The 25,477-nt window shown below is 41.7% G+C and overlaps 1 protein-coding gene across 1 annotated transcript in view; it reads left to right on the top strand.

The window, feature by feature from the left end:
* The window catches only part of BTBD9 (BTB domain containing 9), a 319,222-nt gene that overhangs the window by 158,330 nt on the left and 135,415 nt on the right, over positions 1-25,477 (top strand). Inside the window, exon 7 of the mRNA XM_074989795.1 lies at positions 15,036-15,145. Coding sequence (XP_074845896.1) covers positions 15,036-15,145 — 110 coding nt within the window. The remainder of the gene's footprint in view (positions 1-15,035; positions 15,146-25,477) is intronic.

The raw sequence follows: 25,477 nt of genomic DNA, 5'->3' as shown, positions 1-25,477 counted from the left end.
CTACACCCTGCTCCCCACCCCTTGACTGCCCCCCCAGGAAAATCCTTCTCCTACCTAATCTTCCTCTGCTCTTTGCCTCATGACCACCCTTCTGGAGTCCTGCCTCCCATATAAGCTGTGGGAAAGTTGTCCATTTTAAAGCTGCACATATTTGTTGCTCTGAATATTTAAGTGGGTGAAAGTAGAATTTAAAAAAAAATTCCAAATACTGAACATTTTACTTTTAGTCTTCTAAATAGGTAAGACTGTTTATAGCATGTTTTGCACAATTAAAGTTTTAATTTATTCCCACATGGTTAGATTTATTGTCCATATCACTGAATGGATACAAAAAATGGAGCAGTTATTAGTCCCCAAACACTGCCTGCTAATTCATCACATTTTGTTTCCAAACTCCATTCAGAAAACAACCAAATAAACAAAGAAGAAAATAAACACCAATAATAAACACTAAATTAAGAAAAAATAAAGTTTCTTTCCGAGACAGTATATTTGAATCTTAGGCCTTTTAAACTTTACACCAAGGCAATGTATTTGACTGTTAGGCCTTTTAAACTATATACCTTGAGGGTTTTTCTGGTAAAATTGGGCTTTTGTTGGAAAAACCTGCAAAGTGTTTACTTGCAAAATGTGCTTTGTTGACAGACAGTTGACAAAATTTGGCGCATCAGCTGGCAGTATTATACCTCTCCACATTCAACTATAACACCTTGCTCAACAATTTTCTGTCGGCAAAACAGCCATGTAAATGATCTGGGGCCCTTTGTCAACAGACAGGACTTCTGGTTCACCGGGCAGCCCTTTTTGCAGAGCTGCCAGTCAGCTGTTCTGTCAAGAGAGGGCTGAGCAGTCTGGCTGTGCTCTGTCAACAGAGCAGTTTGTTCTTTCGATCTGCTTTTTTGTGTATGTTGTAACTAGGGCTTCCAAACTATGTACATGGGGGGTTGTGGAATGGGAGACATTCCAGCTTGGGTGGGGTGTCAGGGACAGGGATGGAGGGAGCCCTACTCAAGGAATTGGATGGAGGGCTGTGAACCCTGGTACCTGTGGGTTCCTCTCTCGCCCCGGATGCGCAGTCCCCATTGGGACACCGAAGGGGTTGGGAGCACTGGGAGGTAAGGGTGCAGGGCAACAGCCTCATCCTCAGTGGGGGGAGCGGTGGAGAAGCTTTGCAGGGTGGAGGTCCTTCCACAGGGCCCACTGTGGCCACAAGCCAGGTCCTAAGGATCCTCAGAGCAGCCACGGAAAGGCCCGCTGGAAGGATGGTGGCGAGGGCATCAGGGGCATTGGGTGGGATGAGAGCAGGTGGAGGGGCAGAAGCAGCTGGAGGTGCATGGGTGAGAGGCTGTGGGGGCAGTTCTGTGAAGGCCCTGCACACCATATGGAGCATTCCCACAACCTCCCCCCATGCGTTCTGCCACAAGTTCGGCCTTGCCCAGGGCCAGCCACCTCTTGGCAAGTGTGTTTTGCTACTGGAGGGTGGCTGTATAAGCTGTGGCCTCCTCGCTGTGGCCTCCTCACTGTGGCCCTGGTGTTTGGACCTCCAGATGCAGGCCTACCAGGCTGCAGGTGCTGGGGCTGTTCCAGGCCTGGCTCCAGGGCTGTTCCAGGCCTGGCTCCAGGACTGGTGGGCCCTCTGGCCTAGATAGGGTTAGTGGGCCACAGGCTTCTGGCACAGCTCTCCTGACCCTTGGAGGGTGCTGCTGTAAGACATGGGGGATGGGGGAGGGAAATGAAGTGGGGTCAGAAATGCCTCCTGGCCCTGGTTCCCATGCCCCCCCGTGGGCAGCTGCTCCCACCCCGACCCAAGGGATAGGCATGTCCTGGGGATGCCACCGTAGTGGTGGCCTGAGTTCCCGGCATGCTGGCCCATGCGGCACGTGGCCTTGGGGATGGTGCTGGCTGTGCCCCACCCCCACCCCTGGAATAGGCTAGTGGACAAGCAGGAGTGCATTCAGACACAGGGGAGTCCCTGCCTGGGGGGTGGGTGGGCTGGGCACAGCCATGCACCCCGAGGTCCCACAGTGTATGTGTGCAGCTCGCAGGGCTCTCCACAGGGGCAGGTGCTGGTTATCACCTGCGTGTGTGCCTGTGGCCCCAGGCACACTCCGAGGTGGGACATCAGGGTTTGGGCCATCACATGGGGGCCCGGATATGCCTCTCTGGGGGATGCACCATGGCATGCACTTACGTGAGGCATCCTTGGGAAGGTCTGGAGATGCCTGGTTGGAGGATGATTAGAAAGCCTTCAGAGGACTCATCCCCAGATGGGACCCACCAGCTGTAGAGCACTGGGCTTTGGGGCTGGTCCAGGCTGCTCTTTGAGTGGAGCAGCCTCCCCCTCCAGTGTGGCAGTGGGCTCTGGTGCCACCGTGTTTTCGGTGGGGCAGAGCGGGGAGGTGTAATCCCCTGCCAGGAGATCCTGAAGCTCCCTGAGGTAGAGGCAACTGGCTGGGGCCTGCCCGTACTGGCAGATGCTGTCCCAGGCCCTCAGGTAGCCCTGCCAGAGTTCTTTTACTTTACATTGCACCTGGTTGGGGGTCCAAGAGGGGTAGCCTCAGGCAGCCAGACCACTGGCAAGACGCATGAATGCAGGGGCGTTCCTTTGGTGCCACATGGTGTCCCAGAGGGCCTCCTCATCCTTCCAGAGCCCCAAGATGTCCTGGAGCTCTGACTCTATCCGTGACAGGGCCCTCTACTTTGTGGGTTGGTCAGGGTCCTGGCTGCCCTTGGCTGGCTCCCTGGGGGTGCACTGGGGAATGCAGGGTGGCTGGCTGTTGGCCATCCGTTGGGCTGTGGTCACTGCCAGCATGTTTGTGAAGTGTGAACTGCAGCCCTGTACATGCTGCCTGTCTCTCCACACTCTGTTTCCTGTCACAGGGTCCCTGCGTCCTTGCAGCTTTAAAAGTGGCCAGAGACAGAGACCATAGAGCCCCACTGAGACTTCTCAGAGTGTCTCTGCTCTCCAGCTGGCTGCTGCTATGGCGGACCATTCTTTTGGAAGAAGAGGTTGCCAAGCATGACACATACCTTCCTTTGGAAGAATCTTCCAGAAGAAGGTGCTCTTCCTGATTTGGGAGCAGAGCACATAATCCAGAGGAGGCGGCAAGTTCTTCTGGATTCCTTCAGCAAGAGCGCCTTTTATGTGCAGACACACCAGCGATCTTCCAGTACAGCGCTGACTTCTTCCAGAAGATCGTGCATGTGTAGATGCAGCCTAAGTACTTCACAAACACTCATTAGAGTTTTATCTTTATAACGCACCTACGAGGTAGAGAGGGGGTTTCATTCCTGGTTTACAAAATGGGGGAAACCGAGACAGAGATTAATGCTAAAATTGTCAAAAGTGGTGGCTAGTTCTGAGTGCTCAGCTTGACGCACACACTTGGGGTTTGATTTTTTTCAGAGTATTTAGTATTTTTATAATCCTTTATATTTTCGGTGTCCTACTAATTGACTTCAGTTGCATTTGTGAGCACTCAGTGCTTCTACCACTTTGTCTCCAGGTGCCTCAAGCTGAGCACCCAGAAAATGAAGGGTGCAGAACTAGAGGGCATAAGTAAAAAAAAAAAATAGTTTTAAACAACTCCAGCATCACATGGGAACCTGTGGCAGAAGCAAAGTCGAAATCCAGTTCTCAAAGATGGCATTCTAGTGCCATAACTGCAAGACTCAAAGTCTCTGTTCCTAATGTTCCTTGCCACATTACCCTCACACTTTCCAATTTATGGACAATAACCTCCTTGGCAACAGACCTGATTTCATTCCCAGAACAATATCCATTCTATCCATTAAATGAAGCAGGAAATCTGTGAAAAAATAATATGTGATCTCATAATTAAAGACTGCATCATAATGCATATGCACAAAGGTAGGAGCGGGAATTAAGTTGTACAGGCAACATTAATTCTTCCATTTGCTAACATGAATGCTTGACTTTGCAAGCTATAGGAAATATATACAATTCCCCTTCCTCCCAAAGGTTATTAAAAATAAGCAACAAACTGATCCTTACTCTGAAATTCTGTGATGGTGAGCCATATTGACCCCAACCTGGGTTATAGTCCAGTTGGAGCCCTAACTACAGTACAAACCTTCTGCCAGTTGAGCTGTTGGAGTATCTGGTAGCAGATTGCCAACCTTTCTGTCTACCACTCACTAGTGGCAGAGGGAGAAACAATTTTCTGTTGGGTTTCACAGTTGTGTTCTGGCAGCAGAGGATTGTTGAGACTGGGAAATTCTCATTTCATTTCCAGATTCTGGAGGGGAGTGTTCTCTCTAGCAGTAGTAGGCCATGTTCTGCCCCTATTTCTCAAGCCTATCTCTGCTTGCTTGCAAGCACTAAAGAATAATTATGATGAGCTGGTCTGGCTTTTATATTGACCAGCTGGCATGTATCCCAGACCCTTATATATCTATGTTGCTTGAGGAAATAAATGTAACTCACTATGTTTTTTATAAATTTTATGAAAACACATGAAAATAAAATCAAGAAAACTTATTATCAAACTAAGGTAGCTTGTTTATTAATGTTGTGTCTCCTTCCCTACAAGGTGGCCAGCCTTAGATGTTCTAGAAGGTCACTTTTCCCTCAGAGAGCTCACTGACGCAATAGGCAAGGTTTCTTGGCATTTCTCTTGATCCTTATAGTTTGCAAACTTCATTGGTTGTGCCACCTGGACCATATTTACGTCTTCACCTGCCACTCCTCAGCTATCGCTGACCTTCATGCTTCACATAGTTTTAGTGAAGTAAAGTATCCCTACAATGCCATCATTGCTAGGCACATGGCTGCTGTTCCAAATTGGAAACCTGGCCCTGTGTCCCACACTGCACTTCCCTTGATGGCCTTCAGACAAATCAGATGTGAGAATTATCTTTGACCAATACTGCCTGGTCCAGTCAGACTTTAATTAGGTTATATTTATGTACCAGTAACTTGAAAAAGTTCTGCTTTAATTAGCAGTTCAAAATGTTCAGAGTTTTGCATGCAGAAACTGATACCTGTGACCTCCCAAAAATATGAAAAATTCAATTATGAGTCTAGTTTTGAAGACGCTAGTACAATCTTATTGGGGTAAAAAGTCTTAAATGATACAATGCCAGTTTACAAAATGTTTAATATTAAAATCATAGAAAAATAGCTAATTGGAAAAAACCCTAATACATCCAATCACTCAAAATTCATTCATCCATCAGTTAAATTAAAAATAAGTTCAAACTTATGATCTGAGTCATCACCTCCAGTTTCTTATTTTTGGAAACAAAACAATTACAGTAGCCTTTCTATCTTCTGACATCTACATCTTGATAAAGTTACTTTATAGTTAATCAAGATGAAACTATCGTGTGAAATATATAAAATTTCAAAACTGTATATTAGGTCTTTATCCTTTTAAGCTCTTCTTCTCTCCCCATTTGCTCTCACCACTTTCCATCCCAGTTTCTGTCCCCATACCCCATTTGAAGCTTTACTGCTTGAACAAAAGGACCAGAAACACCACTGTGTTACTTTGGGTTAGAGGAGCATCTTTTCAAGTCCTGTACAAAAAGAACTTTAGGCATTCTGCCATCATAAAGTATGTTATCAGTGCCATATGTCTCAGCTTCAGTTTTGACAATGTTATAAAAATACAGTAAGTGATTCTTGGTGGCACTCAGGAGGTGTGCCTCTCCTGTATTTCCCACCAAAATTTTAATGGTGCCCCCCAATCCATTTAATTGGCTAACTATAGCGTTTAACCAGGTAACCCATTAAACAGGATTTTACATCCTAATTTAAGTAGATTTTAGATAGTTTAATTTTCCGTCCAAACTCTTTGTGAAACCTTAACTATGGTTGCAATACTGCACCATCACTCACCATTCGGAACCATCTCTCCAGTGTTTACGGGATTGTTTGCGATTACTTACATGAAAGCAAACTTTGTCAATGTAATTGGTTGAACGGTGTTCACAGGAGCCTTTTGAGCCTTTACGCTTATTGAATATAGCTGGGTATTGCTGGTATTTATCTTTCAGACATGGATAGTTTGTCCCTTACCAAGATGTACCATGCATTTTGAATCCATTCTGCTTCGCTTGGAAGGATATCATGTTTCCAGTGTCAGGCAATAACATTTTTTGCAGTTTGGAGCAAATGAAACATAGACTTTAATTTATACCCCTGAGCTGAAAATATTACTTAAAAATCAGAATGCTGGAGTGAATTGTTAAAGCTTTGTATTTAATGATTTTATATCTAAGATAAATTCTTACCGCATGGAAGAATGCACGATTAAGGCAGGAAAGAGTGCTGCTTATTAACCTAATGAGAAACTCAAGGGGAGCAAAATACACTGAATTTATTGGGAGAAGGACTGGGTTCTTAAGTTATTAATTCCCTATTGTATTAATACTACTGTAAGTAGCTTTTGTGTTAATAGTATTTAAATAATCTAACTGAGATTAACATAAAAATATATAACCATTAGTTGATGGAATAGGTTTTATTATAGACGATCACTAGTGTGAAATACTCTTAGCTATTATTCAAGGTAAAAGACACATTCTTTGGTATGTAATTATAACATATGTTCCTATCCCTTCTCAAATGAGAACGCTGCCGACCCATTTATTTTATGTTGTAGAGAATATTCTTGGGTCATATTAAAGCTGCTGCTGCTGCTGCTTCCATACTTTGTGAGCTTCTCTCTCTTATGTGATTGATATTTAAATAAAGGGCTAGGGAAAAAAACCTGTTTTTTCCCTTTCTTTGTCAGGTTTGACAAATGATATTGCTTAATAAATATATAGCACAAAATTAAAACTGAATAAAGATTTTCATGTTAATGTGAAGCAGTATCTGTTGTCAATGTACTTTCTTTTATTTTAGCTTTTTTTCCTTTCCCAAATTTCTTAAGCCAGAAGAGCAAAATGTGTGGTTTCTGATTATCCCAATTAGTAATGCTCTGTTGATTAGCCTAGAGAGGATTCTGTACAAACATCATTTCTTGCCTATTGCCACCTTCTTCCCATAGACAGAGTTGAATGTAGCTGCAACATACCAATCTCCATTTGACTTAGGGACAAGAGCTTCAAGGTCACTCCCTGGACCTAGATGTTCAGCTTGATAGTGTGCTGCACTATTCCCTCACCATGAGCTGAATGGAAAACGTTGACAATTTTGAACTGTATTTTAGTAGGTACAGTTATTTTCACTTCAAGATTGCAGGTCATAGTATGACATTGCTGAGACACAGTTGTTGATTAAATGGTGCACTGCAACCACACTGAAGCCATAATGCTGCTGAACTCTGAGTTGAGTGCTCTGTGAATACAGACCACATTATTATTAACAGCATTTTCCTGAATTGCTGTCCTCATGTTGCCTCATATAAAGGGATGTGTCAGTGTTTGTGAATTGGGAGAGAAACAGATTTGCAACATTATACAAAAACCCATAGTAATGCACCTATAATACCCAAAAGAGAGGCTCCAGCTAATATGCAGAAATGTAATTCAGCCCCGGTGCTAAACACTCCTTCAGGCTACAGGGAAGCAGAGGACAGACATACTTTCAATTACATGTTCATTTTAAATATAACCTTTGCATTAGGACTTACATATTGGGCTCACAAAGGGATACCTATAGACTGAGCCTCCCAGTGCTTAGATCAGGGGATCTTAACATTTTTCTGGTATCTGTACCAGTGCCCATTGCTTTCCATTCACCTGTATAGAGTCTGAACTGTAATGAATTATTGGTCTGCTCCAAACCCCAATCTTCATCCCAGATAACCAAAGCTACATTTTATGTCAGAGCTTAAACTAATGAACGGAGGAGTACACAGGTAATGGAGATACGAAAGGGCATGCCATAGACTGGGGTCAGTAACATTTCCAAGGCAGAGTACCAATATTTGACCTCTGTGTATGGTCCAAGTGCTGGTGATACTTGTTAAAGTCACTAAGGCCACGGCTACACTAGCCCCAAACTTCGAAATAGCCACACAAACGGCCATTTCAAAGTTTACTAATGAAGAGCTGAAATGCATATTCAGCGCTTCATTAGCATGCGGGCGGCCGCGGCACTTTGAAATTGACGCGCCTCGCCGCCGCGCGTCTCGTCCTGACGGGGCTCCTTTTTGAAAGGACCCTGCGTACTTCGAAGTCCCCTTATTCCCATCAGCTGATGGACTTCGAAGTAGGCGGGGTCCTTTCGAAAAGGAGCCCCGTCGGGACGAGACACGTGGCGGCAAGGCGCGTCAATTTCGAAGTGCTGCGGCCGCCCGCATGCTAATGAAGCGCTGAATATGCATTTCAGCGCTTCATTAGTAAACTTCGAAATGGCCATTTGCGTGGCCATTTCGAAGTTTGGGACTAGTGTAGACACGGCCTAATAGTCCTGCTTACAACATCTTCATTAATAAATTAAGATGCAGACCTTTACCATTTAGGTGGTGGTTGGTAGTATTAGCTGTTTTTTTGTGAATTCACAAGTGGTTTTGAGCAAGCTCCCAGCTGCATGAGGGAGGAGGGTTGGGGCTGAGCTCCCGCTTTGCATGCTGATGAAAATCGGCTCTCATGTCACGCTTGGCACCTCTGCCAGGGGTAGCTAACTCCTGCCATAGACAAGCTTTTTGTAAGGAATAGAAGGGACAGTCTCTTCTATGGCTGCTAGAAGTATAAGTATGTGTGTCTGTGGATGATTGATTCTGAGTTAGATACTTCAACTTTAGCTTTGCTCTACCTCTCTTAATTTAAACTAGCTTGAAAAGCATAAGTGCTTCTAACATTTCCCTGTTTGTCTATTCGGAACTGTAGTAATTTCCTGCCCTAATCTTCATATGTACACCGAACACATTTATTGTGTATAATTGATTCAAAAAAGGAAGATAAAGAATGAACTCTGGATAGCTACTTTTATACCTTTAACGTTCATTTGTATCAGAGATGGTCAGTTTGTTCCATATGTATCTTCCCTACCCTTGTTTTAAGTTTTAATTATCTTACATATGGCTAAGCTCTTACAGAGGACCTTAGAGATACTGAGGAGGAGGAGAACTGCTCCATTCTATTTTTCGAGCAGTTCCCTCTGTGGACTTGATAACGTCAGTTGTCTTCAGTGCCCTTATTATCAGTTTAAATCTCAAGCTCCTGTGTATTTGAGTAATGACATTGAAAGGGGAAGAGAAACAAGTAAAACCTCCAGCTCTCATTCAGTTGCCTAGAAAGTGAGGTATCTGTGGTCATTGTTCCTCTGCTATGATGTAGAACAACAAATCTTCAAACAATACATTCCTTTTACTGTAAATTGTTGAATAAGAATTAATGAAGACCATTTTATTGATTTCTGTGAGTAAACTACAGGGTTTATTTCAGGGGTAAATGGATAATGAAACTTAGGTTTTGATGCAAGCTGGAGATCTGGCATTAATTTTGCATCCCAGGTGCTGAGTTGTATAGACTGGCTATATTTCAGTGGGGATAGTATTGATTTTTTTGTGAAGATTATGTGGTCATACATTTTTCATAGAGCATCTTCTGCTGGACAAGTTTCAAAATGTGCTCTCCAGGACAGGAAGTGAAAAGAAATACCATGTCCAGCTAAAACTGTTGGGAGAATTTAAGGAGGTAAAATTTAATTTCCCATGTTGCAATTTGATCATCATGCACAAGTTAAGTTAACATGCTTGCTTTCGGAATATTTCCATGGGATATTTTTAATAGTTGTAGGTAATCAAAACAGTGTTTTTATAGTTCATACTAAGCGATTTGTTAATAGTCATACAGGGTGTCGAAGTTCCTAAGTTCCAATTCAAAGGGAAGAACGTTGCTTACTAAATCATCTCTTTCAATTTCTGCTACATGGGCTATTCCTTGGAAGCATCCCACCCAAATGCTGGTTTGTTTTTTGTTAGCTGCTAAAAACTGGCACAATTTCAGTGCATCAAATGCTCATTATGGCCAGCTCCTGTCAGGGCTGCCACCCTACCCTGACACTCTTGAGTGCAGAATGTGTGGGGCTGCAAAAACCTTGAAAAACACCTTGCGTCTATGGGCCCTGCTTAAAAAAGCTCCCCAAGGTCACAGATTACCTGACCCTGGGTTGGTAGAACTGCTACCACCCACGTGAGGGGAAAAAAAACCCTTAAACCCGGGAATATACACTTGGGAGTCTCCCTGTGGGATAAACCCCAAGCTCTTAACCCTCCCTGAGGAGAGAGCATGGAAGCAAAGAGCTGTAATCTGATAGCTGACCTTTTAGTCTAAGACATGAATATAGACAGACCCTTCTCTAGGACACAGGAATCAAATCATTGCCTTAAAAACAGTAATTTATTCACAAAAACAAAAGATGGAAAAAATATCCAGAAAGTAAATATGCCTACTTTGTTGCTAGCTGTAATAAAACATTCTGGTTGCAGCACAGAGAATTATTTCCTGGGATTCAGCTTAGAAATCACTGAGTACAGGGAGGAAAAAATCAACCTAGCTTGAGAATTCGCCAGTTCCAAAATAACCATAACCTGATCTCATCTAACTAAACATTTCCTTTGTACTTACATACCTATGTGCTGCTTATGAGACAGCCAGGAGATTTACTGAATTTGTTCAAGCATTTTTTGTGTGTCCGGGCTTCAGTTGCAGACCCAGACAAAGACCCCTTAGATTGCAATTGTTCTCAGTTTAAAAGAATTTCTCTTCTTCCTATTGGCTTACCTGACTGCCCCCCACAAAAAGAGGACCCTCTAAGGGTTAACTCTTTCCCTGTATTCATTCATGACATCCCCAGAAAGTTAACTTAAATTACAAGCCAGATCCTTTTAAAAAAAAAAAAAACTCAGAATATTAGCCCCCAAATCATGCAATTGAAATAAAATATTAATCAAATTTTTTGGCTTGTCTGATTATTTTTAACTCCCCTGCCAACCTCCAGTACCTGCCTGACAATCTCAATGTTGTCATCTGTTGCAACTGTATAGTGATTTATGAAGTGTTGTTCCCCTATTCCAGGAGCCTTTTACAAGAACTTAGCTCATGTTAGGGGTGGGTCTTGCTAGACACTGTAGGAGCGCTTACTGTTAATTGTAGTGGTGAGTTTATGTGGGAGCTGTAACTGAAACTCACCAATCTCATCTCATAAGGGGCACCAAATGTTTATAGACTGAAACATTTTAATCCATTCCCCTCCTGAACCCAGCCCTTCACAGTAGCCCTGGGAAGTGGACAGAGCCATGCGGAAGGACTAGGGTCAGAAGGGAGCTCAGTCCATGGGTGAGTTACTCCAGTACCCCTGGAGTGCAGCCTTCTGTTCACCTTCTCATCCTGGCCCTTCAGCATAGCTTTGTGTGTTTCTTACCCAAAATATTTATGGGGTTCAGAAAAAGCCAAAATTGAGTGAAAAATCAAAACGTGAATACTAGCTTTTCAAAACCCAGAAATTTATCCAAGGAAATCAGTAAATACTATAAGCAAAGTTTTTTGTTTTTTTTAAATTAGCAATGACTTGAGACATTCAGTTCCCTGATATTTGCTTTCTGAAAGATATGTTTATTACAAGTTCGGAATTTTTCAGAGTTTACACAGACATGTGCTTTCCCTCTCTGGGATCCACAGTGAAAACTCTTGCTCCTTGGTCTCAGTAAGAAAGACTCTACAGTAGAGTACCACATCCTGTTCTTAAAGGTAAAAATACAAATGCCAGAAATGCAACAATAATACAAATATTAACATAGCACCAAAATTCACTCTAAATACATTTTGCAATGTAAAATCAGGTTAATAGTTGCGCTAGGGTTATTTCACTAACTTTTGTACATACAGGCACTCCCTAACTTACAAGCATCTGCATATGCAAACAAAAGCTCACCTGCAACCTCAGGGAAGCAGGCAAGAGTTGCAGGTGGTAGTGAGCGACACGAGTGCTGGCCAGAGGACTCCAGGGGAGCATGGAATGGTCACACAGCCAGACACCAGATAGAAGTGTTGGTTTGCAGTGCAAACCATTGCTTCTCTCCAAAGGCCAGCTGCATGGCCAGCTCCTGCTCATCTGGAGTTCTTCAGCCAGCACTTGTGCCACTCATTGCCTCCTGGTGAATGGAGACTTGTTGCCCTTGGAGGCTGACAGGTGATTGGTCTAGCCACAGAGTTGGTTGGGAGATGCTCAGAGTCCCCTTCAGAATCTCCACCTACCTTGTCCTCCTCCTCTAATTAAACCTGCCTTTCCTCAAGCAGCAGAATAAAAGGTTAAATAAAAAAACTATTTCTACTATTTTTCTTCGTGGCTACACAATATTTCAGCTTCATTATTGGTTAAAATAGGCTTTTGTGGGCTAACCTGCAAACCTAACTGCCATTTATAACGTTGTCTCTCTGGGAAAATGCATTCCAGATTCCAAACAACTGTCTTACAAACTTTTGGAACACAACCCATTCATAAGTTAGGAACTTCCTGTATGTATTTTTTCACCCCCATGGGTTATTTATGGGGTCTGACAAACTTCAGATTCACAGCACTGACCTCTCCTGCTATGTTTAGGAGTAACTGATGGAGGAAAACAGCATGCTGTTTTCTTTGTGTGGAACAGTCTATATAGGGAAACAACACACACCTTGCAAATAGTTTTGAGACCACGGTATAATTATGAGCATCAGCATTTTGCTTTCTGTTTCTGGCTTTGGTAGCCGTGCAATCTGTGAATTATCCTCAGCAAAGTCAAATATAAAAATACCTCCAGATAATCTGAGAGGACTGGACCTGGGACTGCTAAATGTAAGAGCATAATCTTCTACCACTTAAGATAAAGAACTAGAAATCTTCATGTAGAACTAGTAGCAACAGTATGAGTTTAAATGACATGTAACCACTAGAGGTTAACACCAAGCCACGTTGGTGTAGTACAGTTTACTAAGAACCTGATCTGACATATTGCTTCTGAAATGCTGCATGGGAAAAAGTGTATTTGGCTCTGTTATATTAGACTTCTGGGCTCTATTCCTAGCTGTGCTTGAAATGACCTTGTGTGATCTCTCAGATATCTATCTGTGAAATGGGTGAATGATAATTCCCCCTGACATAGTGGCATGAAGTCTTGGTTCAGTATGAGGATTGCGAAGAGTTCAAAAATATTAACAGCAATCAGTGAAAAAACTGAGATGAGAACTTTGCTCTCCAGGCATGCAGTATAGTAATCTTTTCCTGTATGAAAGAATGTTTTTGTTTCCCTCTGAAATCATGTGACTGCTTCAGCGTTTTATGGCATCCCAGGGCTTCCAGGAGCCAGCGTCAAAGTTGAGCTACTCACAAGAGTTATCGTTCCATGTGTTGCATTATGTCTAGGGCAGGTAGAAACTTACCACTCCTTGTTAGAGAAACTTGTAAGTTATGTGTGCTTTAGCACGTCACCGAAGTTGGACAAAATAGTGTATTTAATGATAACTTTGAAGGTACGTGAAAACTTAGAAATAGTCAGCAGATAAAATAAATAAATGTATTTGCTGGCAGCAGTGTAAAATCATAATGTTAGGAAATTTATTTTAAAAGTTGATCCTTCAGACGTTTTCAGCTTATTGTACATAGTTAAGCCACCTTTGCAAATGGAGTAAAAAGGTTGTAAAATGCTAATTTTTAAATAGTTCTGCTTTGCTTACATTAATGAAAATACATATTTTATGAAACATTTATCAACAGTGGTTTTGAAGAATTGTTCCTCTAACACAGTCATTTTTGGCATGTAGATGAGATTTAAATAAAATTTGGATAGGAAAATGGGTCCAGCTACAAAAAGCTCTCTTAGTTAAAGGTTTAAAAATCATCATTTAATTTGCCTAGTTAACTTGGAGTGATGAAGAATGTGAGACAAGTTTGCTGTATTGGTGAACAGCGCTAGAACTAAAATTACAGTAGATATATGAGAGGTTATTTTACACAGCAGAGGGAAGGATATTGCAAAAGTCTTACAGATTCTACTTTCTACTTCAGTGAAATCTGTTAATTTAATGTGCACCTTCCTTCACTGTGGATAATTCCTAATTGCAGAAGTGCTGTCGTCTAGTCAACTATTTTTCATGGTTGTTTTTTAGATCCACTGAGACAGCATATAGTATCCCATTTGGGATTTTCCAGAACTCATAATACTGACTTCACCTGTTCATTAACCTCTGAACTGTCAGATCCCTTTGGTAACCAAGTGGAGTAGATTGATTCAAGGTTAATACTTGTTTGTAGAAGGTGAAGCCTCCAAGGTAATGCAAGGGCGAAGAGGCCATTTTGTTCAAGAGCTGTTCCATGTGACTTTGCATTAGCGTTCAGAAGTGAAAGCTACACAGCTAAGAGAGAAACCTAGAGGTAGCTTTGTCTAACAAAACCTGACTGTTCAAATCACTTTTCTCTCATTAGTAGAAGGTATAACAACAAAGAAGTTGTTGTCTGGTGTATCAAGAGTTAATTTAGCTCTATGGAATTAGAATAAGCATTATAATAAAAGAGAATTTATGGCTTCTTTAGGGAAGTGACATTGATTTATTGAGCTTGTTTTAGCATATAAAATCTTTCATTGTCGAAGAAAGTTGTTGATAGTGTGTTTACATAGATAGATATACACACATTTTATACAAAAATAAACTGTTTATAAACACATGCAACATATGAAGGGCTATTGGTAGAATCAGGAATCTGATGCACATTTGAAATTCTGAACTGTGTTGACATTATGGACAAGCAAATTACATCAACAGCCAAAGTTTGATCTGGAAGATGTTTTGTTTTGATTTTCTAGATACATCTAATCCAAATCCTGTAAAATTCTGGTACATTTCACATCTCTTAAATATGCAACAATTATCCTAAACTTTGTTGGAGCCAGCACTTCTGAATAGGTGTAATATCTATAGTCAAATTCATAAAAATCTTTACAATTCTTCAGTTCCTGTGGTTGTGCAAAATACTTTGACAGGGCAAGAGCACTGGCAGCATTCTAATGAATCATTGGTGACTTGGGAGGGTGAGTCATCATTGTCTTTAACTTGTTTTTCCTCCCTTTTTCTCTTAGGTACATCCGAATAGTTGGCACCCACAACACAGTGAACAAAGTTTTTCATATTGTGGCGTTTGAATGCATGTTTACCAATAAAACCTTCACGCTTGAGAAAGGTCTTATAGGTAAGAAATATGCCATTTTTTAGAATTCTGTGGTTATCTATATGGTATGTAAATTACTAAAGACAACTTTTATTTTAACTTAGTCATTTCAGATTTATTGCCTGAACTCATTGTGTCCTTGCAAGACTAGGGTCCTATTCATAACATTAGAAGCAAAGCCCATATATTTGTAAGAATGCTCCTGTGTTAGTTTCCACAGTAGGTTGGCGAAATGACTTTAAGGTAGTTTCTGCCCTACAGAATCTATAGAGGCATAGCAGTGTCTTCATGGCTACCTAGTGTGGATAAAGCATATGTTGACAGAATATTTCTGCTAATATAGAAATATCACCTCCTCAAAGATCTTTTCTGGCTGCCTCTGGTCTGGGGTTTTTGTCTCCATAATTATGGTGGTCATGGTGGGTTTTTTCATACCTCTGCCTAGTGTAACTATGATTAATTAAGTTTTAAGTATGGGACTTAGTGTGACTATCTGCTGGGATTCTCAGCATTGTGAGTTACTACACTATCCCTCTCAAGCTACATGACAACTCTGACACACTGATTTGGCTGCTTTGCCAGCAAATTTTTTAGGACTCCGTCAATCCAAACCTCACTTGGAAGGTAACATATAGTGAGTCCCAACTTCTGAGTTCTTCAGAAGGGTCTCCTTCAGTGGTAAGCCCTGTCACTGAACACTTAAGTTATGTCTACACTAGCCCCTGCTTTCGAAAGGGGGATGCTAATGAGACACTTCACGATATGCTAATGAGGCACTCATTAGCATAATGGCAGCCACAGCACTACAAAAGTGCTGCTTTCAATCGCACGTGGCTCGTCTACATGGGGTCCTTTTCAAAAGGACCCCGCAGATGTCAAGATCCATTTATTCCTATTTGGTTATAGGAATAAGGGGATTTTGAAGTGTGTGGGGTCCTTTCTAAAAGGACCCTGTGTAGATGAGCCGCACACAATCGAAAGCCGTAGCCACCATTATGTTTGTGAGGCGCTGCATATTCAAATTCATTCATTCAAATATGGGACAATTTGCCTATTTTCTTTAAAAAGTCAGGATGCCTGTGAGACCTCTTAAATACGGGATTGTCCTAGGAAAAATGGAAAGGATGGCCACCCTATGTTGAAGTCTCTGGGAACTTAGGGATAAAAGAGTATTTTTACTTTTGCTTGCTTGTAACTCTTTCTACCTTTATCCTTTTTACAGATGGTATGGCTTAATCCTATGTCCATTTGTTAAAATAACCCTGCTTTATTTTAATATAAACCAACTCAAAGCTGTGATTGAAATAAGAGCATTTATGAAACCCCAGTTAAATTAGTAACTTCAGTTAAATTGTCCTGTACTTGAATGAATGAATTTAACTGAATATGCAGCACCTCATCCCATATCCGGTATCTGCATAACCAAATTGGAATAAGGCGATTTTGAAGTGTGCAGGGTCCTTTTGAAAAGAACCCCATGTAGATGAGCTGTGTGTGATCAAAAGCAGCACTTGCCAAGTGCTGTGGCCACCATTGTGCTAATGAGGCACTGTATATTCATTGCAGCGCCTCATTAGTATATCCTGAAGTGTCTCATTAGCATTCCCTTTCGAAGGGGGTGGCTAGTGTAGACATAGCCTTACTGAAGTTAATTTTATTGCTGTATAAAGGGATAATATACCGTAGCTATTAATTCAACTGGGGTTCCATAAGTGCTCTTATTTCAATCACATCTTTGAGTTGGTTTATACTAATACAAAGCAAATTTATTTTAACAAATGGACATAGGATTAAGCCATATCATCTGTGAAAAGGATAAAGGTAGAAAGGGTTGCAAGTAAACAAAAGCAAAAATACTCTTTTATCACTAAGTTCCCAGAGACTTCAACCTAAAGTGACCATCCATCCCATTTTTCCTAGGACAGTCCTTTATTTAAGAAAATAGGAAATTGTCCCATATTTTGCAGGTCTCTTGTTCCCTGGTACCCTGTGTCTTGAGGTGACACCCTCTCCTCCCAGGGAGCCCCTCCACAGGTTGTCTGCGTCGTTCCCTGGCCTCCCACACATCAGGGAGGCAACTCCTGCTTCATTCTCTGCCCCCCGCCCCTCCCACACACTGGAAGGCTTTGAAACACCCAACACCAGGGGGTTCTGGAGCCTCCATCCTCCACTCCCCTTCATCCCTGGTGCCTCCCCATTGGAAGCTGCAGCAGCCCCATCACCAAGGAGCCCTGACATGGGACAGCAGCCTAGCCCCCATCCCTGGAGGCCAGTCTCCTGTATTTGCCATACAGCAATGTGGTCACCCTACTTCAACCCCCTTAGATGAAGGACCCAACATTCTGAGATTTCAGGAGCCTTGGCCCCTTTAATCCTAAGTGATGGATACCACAATGGCATTGTGTTTATATCTTCCAAAATTCTTTCAACTTGTTACAAGAGATAGATATCTGTTATTCTTCCCTTCCTGTTGACTTCACATCTCCCTGCTGATTCATATCTAAATAGGGATTCCACTGATTTGATTCCATAATGCTCAGTTTACACTGGTATCACTTATCTAGCTACCTTCCCACCCGTTGGGGAGACTTGTTTCTCCCTGAGTTTGGTTATAGACCTTAAAGCATAATATCAGCTAGTATCCATAGAGTGTTAATGCACCCATTTCATCGGCTTCCATAAAAGGCCTTCCTCAGTGCTCTTTTATTATACAATAATATCATATATATAAAATCACTTGATTCAGTTATTTATCATTTGTGCTCAGAACTCCTTTGAAATTTGTTCTTTGGAAGTCTATCCTCAGATGAAGTTTCTCTCTCATGAAGAGGTGTAGATGCCAGGCTATCTTCTCCCATGCTTGTTAGCTTTGGCTACCTTTTATGGAAATGTACTTACACTGTGTGTAGCTGATGACCAGTCTAGACAGACAAGCAGATACCCTTTGTACAAACTGTGCTTATGCATTGCTGGCAAACAGTTTTTAAGAACATAATTCTGGCACACCTTCATAATTCTTTATAGATACCCCACACATATGTCATGTAAGAATATTAATTATTACTGAGTTATTAGTTTCCCCATGATATATTATATACCTTATTCTGGGTACATATCATCACAACGCTATTGTACGTGTAGTGAGTATGTTAAGGCCGATATACAGCAATGAATCGCCATTATGGCTCTGTGCCATACTTACTGTGTTTAATAACTAGAGAAAGTGTTACAAAATAATCTCACATAAAGATTATTTGAAGCTTGCTGTAGCTGCTAGGTAACATCATTTGAAGAACTGTCTTTAGTCCAGATGAAATTCAGTATTTTTTGAATTATATTTCAGTTCCTTTTGGGATAGTAAAATTCAGAATTCAGAGGAGGCCTAATTTTTAAATTTTATGCATGCAGCAGTGAAGGTAGAGGGAAAAATAGTTTTCAAAACCGGTGTGGAAAAATCTAGTAAGACATTTCTCTCCTAAGTTTTTGATGTGCAACACCCAGACTTGACTATGGGAAGCTAGTGTCAGTCTTTTAGTACTCTGTTTAGCCATATACGATGGAGAAACAAGGGAATTTCACAATCACTCTCCAGTGGCTCATGAGATTTACCACAAAATAGCTTTGCAATCTCATTATAGACTTGTATGTATGTGAGAAGGAGGCTCCCATGTATGGAGCCCTCTACAGCAGCCAGAACAAGTATACCTGCCTCAGTTTGCTGTTAGTCTAGCCATAAGAGTATAGTCTCTTTCACTGTCCAATTCAGAGTCCCATGTGTGGGCACATTTTATTCACGTATACCTGTAATCTGTAGAATCCTCAACCCATAGTAAAGCATAGAAAAGTTTCCATTCCCCTTTCCAGGGAGATTACTTCTAGGGCATCCACCTGTCCACCAGCACTTGGTACCCAGTTCTTTTCTGCCCGTCTCCTGGCCATCCATCTGATTGTAACCAGTTTCATGACTCTTCTACCCAAACACAATCTGACTACTTAGCCCTTTCAAGCCTCCTGTCACTGGCTCTTCATCTCAGGAAGGTCAGTACGCTAGACCCTTCACTTGTCTCCTAGCCAATTCTTCTCTGTTCCCAGTTAACATATGCAGAAACATTCTGTTTCTCCCAGGCAGCTATCCTGTGCTTCTTTCCTTGCTCCTTCCAGGCAGCTCTCACCTGCTATTCTCTATGTATCACTGTGACAGCTTTCTATGGATTTTTTGTGACCCCTTTCCTTGCTTCTCCCAAGCAGCTCTGCCTTTCCTCTTCCTGTCTTCTCTCTCTTCCTTCACATGTGCCTTGACTTAATTAAACCCAATTTGGTAGCACGTAATCAGTCACAGGTGCACTGAACAGCCACTCTTTCTTAAAGGGGCTCATCGCTCAGTGACAAAGATATATGAAAGAACAGGTTACGTCTTTCTAAATTTTTTTGACATTGTCCAAGACTGTGCAAGACACCCCATAAAACACATAAGAAGACCCTATCTGTGTCCTGAGGAGTTCGCACGATATCTTACCCAGTAAGGCTGAGTAATTAGAGAGTGTAGGGAGGAATTGCATTTAAAGAAAAAATGCAAATCAATAAAAACATGCGGTTTCTCAACAGAGCATGATGAGTAAACCAGCATGATGGAGTAAAAACTCTTCTTAAATAAATAATGTCTTCGCTAATTTAAGGTGCTGAAATCTTGTGCTAATTCATGTGAAGTCCTGTCACTGCTGTGTGCAAATCAGTAACAGATACATGTGTATTAGAATATAAGCAGAGCTGACATTTTAAGAACTACTTAGGATGAGGTATTTGAGTTTTTTAATCTACAGTTTAGGCCACATGTAGCAATATTTGCTTTCAACTTGGGGGTGAGAGCTGTATTATTGAAAGGCCATTTTTTATCAGCTCAGTAAATAAGAGTGTGAACATGGCTGTGTCTACGCTAGCTCCCAACTTCGAAGGGAGCATGGTAAGTAGGGTGTCGGGAGATTACTAATGAAGTGCTGCGTTGCATATACAGCACTTCATTAAGCTAATTCTCCCCCACAGCAACTTTAAAGCGGCAAACTTCGAAGTGCTGCCTTCCGTGTAGCCGTGGCTAACCCACCAGTACTTGGAAGTGCCCGGGCTACTTCAAAGTCCCTTTACTCCTCAAAATTTTGAAGGGACTTTGAAGTAGCCCAGGCACTTCCAAGTACCGGTGGGTTAGCTGTGGCTACATTCAAGCTGGCACTTCGAAGTTTGCCTCTTTGAAGTTGCCACGGGGGAGAATTAGCTTAATGAAGTGCTGTATATGCAGGGCAGCACTTCATTAGTAATGTCCCGACACCCTACTTACCATGCTCCCTTCGAAGCTGGGAGCTAGCGTAGACCCAGCCTATGAGTATATGTATGAGCTTAGATCCTGACTTACTGGTCTTTCAGATAATATCTGTCTGACACTTGGTTGGGTTTTAGCAGAGTTCTGGTGTGACATGTTGCTGTTTTGTCAGTTTTAGTAGTCATGTGTCAATGGATGCCTAATTAAAGCTGTTGCATTTCAGTTTCTATCTCGTAGTGGAGACTCTTGGTTTTGCTCAGTCTCTATTGCTAATGTTGTAAAGACTTAAATATCCCTTTTAATAGTAACATTAAATGGTAAGTTACCGTGTTAAAGTCACAGTTAGATTTTAGCAAAGACGAACAGTTTTTTGAAAGCATGCCATTTATTTGTGATACAATTAGCATATAAATGGCATAAAATTCTGCCAGGAAATTATCTGAATTCTAGGCTAATCATAACAGGAATAGCTAACCTGATCTTTATTCATTTTTTCCATGTTACTGTTATAAGACAAAACTGAAAGTGCAATAAATTGATGTTTAAATGAGTATATTGACTATAGGAAGCCCTGAGATTTGTTCTGAAGTTTTGCAAATATCCATGGAACCTCTTAGGATTGTTGAAATTAATTATATTGCAAAAAATTGAAGAATGGTAAAGTTTGAATCAGAAATATTTAAATTGTGTTTGCACCCCTTTTCTCATAAGGGTTGTTGGAACAGCAGGGACATGCCCCCACTCTGTAAATTCAGTTGTGTGTTGTAATATATTTGAAAGGCTTTGGTATTTGGAAGACTTAATCAGAAATGGGTAAAGTAATGCCATTTTGTGTTTTTTTATTTGGGCATCTTACTAATAATTCAATTTAACCCAGAGCTCAAGATGGCTAGTAAGTCTTCAGTCAGAAGGGTCTGCAGATGATACATCTCCCCTACATCCATTGGTACAGGTTTAGACTTCAGCTTCTTTATGCTTTCCCAGTCATGCTTCTCATCAAGAAATTACAGGCCAAGTGTTTTGAAGTTTTGGCATTGTGTTTTCCAGTCTTTTGCAGTGAAGCAGAAGTGGAAACCAAGTCGTTTCCTTTAACTCTGCAGCTATCACACTCCCCCTCTTCCTGTGGAAAAGCCCTTGGATTATGTCATTGCACATTTAAAAGCTCATCTCTGGTCCTGCCCATGATCTCTGAGGCACAGATAGGTCTGGAACTCCATACTTAGAGACTGATTGCAGCCTGATCCAGTACGCAATATCTGGTCTAATCAGGAAGTGGTGATTCTCACTGTATAACTGTTAGACCAGTAATCAGCACACTGATCTAGGATTGGGAAACCCAGATTCAGTTCCTCTCCTCTGTCTGAGGTAACGGAGAACAGTTTGAACAGGGCTCTCCCACATGCCTGAAGAGAGTGCTCTGACCATTCAGCTATGGGATATTCTGGTCTTTCTCAGTCTCTCATGTTGAAGCTGTTTCTCTTTTGAGAAGTAATTAAAGGAGGATTGGAATAGAGGGACTGGACCATGGGTCTTGCATCTCACAGGTGTGTGCTCTAATCATCAGCCAAGAGAAGCATTCTCTTTCTCTCTCTGGTCCAATAAGCACTTAAGTATGTATCCATGGTGCAATGGCTCCTGTAGACTGAGGAACATCCTCATCAGCTTCTCCCATATGTTAGTGTTTAGAACTCTTTTGAGAGATAGGATGTTTGGCTTCCTCTTTTCTTACCAGGCTGAGGGTATGGGAATTTAACCTCTCCCGTATCTCTGCTGAGTTCAGTAGCTACTGGATTAGATGATGTAAGGAAGTTGCTGCTTCTGCTTCCTCCAGTGTTTTGTCTGAAGTTAGGCATGTGCCTAATTCATTCACACAAGAAACTGCGTAAGTGCCTAAGCTGCCAGACTCTAGAAGAGGGGTATGTGGTTGTGGATTGCTAGTCAGATCGGCATCTTCTTCCAGCTTGGAGCTACATGCTTAAGTGTGAGAGAGGAGGTGCTCAGGACATATCTCCTTAGTTGGCATCTCACATTGGCTATTTTAGGCATCTCCCTACCTAGTGTGCTGGCTCCGTGTTCATTGTATAAGACCCTTGGCGTCTAACTCATGCTTTGTGAATTTCTGTGATGTTCTAATGATTTTCTACGCACCTAAAAGTTAAATGTCCTGACGCTTAGTATTGTAATGCATAAGTCCTTTTGTGGAGACAAGTTGGAGTGCTGGCACAGGATTTAGCTCTTACTATGCTGCTTAATGAAGATCCTTCTGTTAGTGCCTCTTCCTTTTCTAAGGCCATGTTTATGCTTACCAGATATCAACGTGCATGTTACTGACACAGCGAGGGTCAGTTTAGCAGGTCTGATGAAAATGTGCTAAATCGACATTTGTCCCAGGTATACCGTCAGCATGAGAGGAGTAAGATAAGTCAATTGGAGAACATCTTCTCTCAGTGCAGCACAGGATAGATACCAGTATAAGTTGACATAAGCTATGATGACTCCAGTTATATTATTCAGGTAGTTGGAGTAATGTGACCAAGGTTGACTTACAGTGGCAGTGCAGAAAAGGCCTGTGTTATATGTCAGTGTTCAAGGAACTAAGGATGTGAATGACTCCACAAGGACTATTCTAGAATTATATAAGAGGATAAGAAGACTAACAGTAGATAGTGTAGAAGCAAATGTGGTTACATATAGCACCTTACATTGTCAAATCTGCTTGAAGCAATGTATTAAGGCTTGTCTAGAGGAACATGGAGTAACATTTGGGGGGAGCAGCTAGGACCTGGGCCAGCCCCCACAGGGATGAAAAGGGTATGCCACCCAGCTCTGCACCTGGTCCCATGCCTGGGGCCCCAGCCTCAGCCCACTCAAGTCAGCCTCCTTCTCCCCTCCCACTTTCACCCCACCCCCCTGAGAGTTGTGGCCCTGTTCCTGTCCCTGGCTCTGGGGGCCAGAGGGATGTGGATTGGGATAAGTGGGGGCCATGAGATAAAGTATTTGAGGACTGCTGTTCTAGACAAACAGTGCATGGCAATCTGGAGTGTAAATATACAGTGCGTTAGCCTGTCGTTTACTAGCTGTTTGTGTGGTCCCTGCTACTGTGGACCATAGGTTTCCTGGTGCACGCTGACCTCCTGTCCCAGTGTGAAATAGCCAAAAGTGCACTAATAAACTTTAAGGGCGTGGTAGCAGGGTCCACATGAACAGTAGGTGTGCAGTAGGTGCCTATGGATTTACACTCCAGGTTGTTGTGAGCTGTTTATTTAGACTAGCTCTTAGATACAGTTACTGCATGGACATTATCGACAGTGTTGCAGTCATTAAATACTAGACATGAGATTACAACACAGCCATTATAAGAGACTGTTTTATTAAGAAATGCATGTTGGTTAGTTCATTTGAGGGGGCACAGTCTTCTGTGGAAGAGCTGTGTGACTTTTTAACAATTTCCTGGACAATTGCCAGAAATGACACAAAAGAGGCCTCTTATTTAAAACATCAGTCAAGGGAATAACAAAAAATTGGCTCAGTGAGAGAAGCTTTATCGGGGAGGGAGGTCTCATGCAACTGCATATAGTCTACATTACTTAATCTCTTTATTAGACTTATTCAGTTGGATCAAGAAGTTATCCATACAGAGAATCATTTGTCAGACATATTATTTTCGAATGTGTAGCTAGCACCTATATAATGGCCATGACAGTAAAGTGGAGATTAGGAGCCTGGCAAACAAGTAATAAAAGTGAAGTGTAATTTCATGCAGTAGATTGATAATAGCAATTTTATGTCACTGTGTTTTACATACAACATTTTCATGTCAAAAACATTAGCTTCCAATGCATGACATTTAAAAGTTAATGTGTGGAGAGATGTGTAAAACAGGTACTGTAAGCAGTATCCAAAAAATTTAATGGCAGTTGTCTAGCAGTTTTAAGGGAAAGCTAGATGGGAATTGCACTTTCTAGCACTACTTGTTTTCGTGCCAGTTTGCAATCTATTGTCCTGATAAACAAGATAAGTGATTTAAATGAATGAGATCCTGTGAAATTGCTCCCCAATGCAAATGATTGGGCTGAGGTTTAATTTTCCTTGTGGCACATTGTTAATTTGTAAATACATCAGGTTGTTAAACAGCCATATATATATCCTTACAGAATTGATGTAATTATTTTGCTTAACAAGGACATCCAATTTTAAAAACTCAGTGCTTGCTTGAATGAATTTCATCATCAAAAATTTTGAACAGGACTGACTCTCAGATTTACTTTATTTAGACATTTAAGACACCAAATGCCAGTCTCTTAGCAAATGGCAGAGCTATGAGTTTGACGCAGAAGCAGGTTCCTCTAATGTGATGATTCTGAAAGAGTTCTTTAATTGTCCAGTGACATAGGTCTAGAATCATAGAATACTAGAACTGGAATAGCAACGAAGGTCCTGTGGCACCTTATAGACTAACAGAAAAGTTTTGAGCATGAGCTTTCGTGAGCACAGACTTACTTCATCAGATGCTGGATCTGATGCAGCATCTGATGAAGTGAGTCTGTGCTCACGAAAACTCATGCTCAAAACTTTTCTGTTAGTCTATAAGGTGCCACAGGACCCTTCATTGCCGTTACAGATCCAGACTAACACGGCTACCCCTCCAATACTAGAACTGGAATGGACCTCAAGAGGTCACCAAGTCCAGTTCTCTGCCCTCTTGGCAGGACCGAACATCATCTAGACCATCCCTGATAGGTGCCTGTTTAACCTGCTCCTAAATGTCTCCAGTGATGGAGATACCACAACCTCCTTAGGTAACTTATTTCAGTGCTTAACGACTCTGACAGTTAGGAAGTTTATCCTAATGTCTAATCTAAACCTCCCTTGCTGCAGTTTAAGCCCATTGCTCCTTGGCCTATCCTAAGGCCACGCAGAACAATTTTTCTCCCTCTTCCTTGTAACCCTCCTTGAGATATTTGAAAACCACTATCATGTCCCCTCTAAATCTTCTCTTTTTTAAACTAAACAAGCCCAGTTCTTTCAGTCTTCCCTCATAG

This window comes from Carettochelys insculpta, chromosome 3 (assembly GCF_033958435.1).
Source record: "Carettochelys insculpta isolate YL-2023 chromosome 3, ASM3395843v1, whole genome shotgun sequence".
NCBI classification, from domain to species: domain Eukaryota; kingdom Metazoa; phylum Chordata; order Testudines; family Carettochelyidae; genus Carettochelys; species Carettochelys insculpta.
The sequence above is the reverse complement of the archived record's forward strand: the minus strand, read 5'-3'. Positions and strand labels throughout refer to the sequence as shown.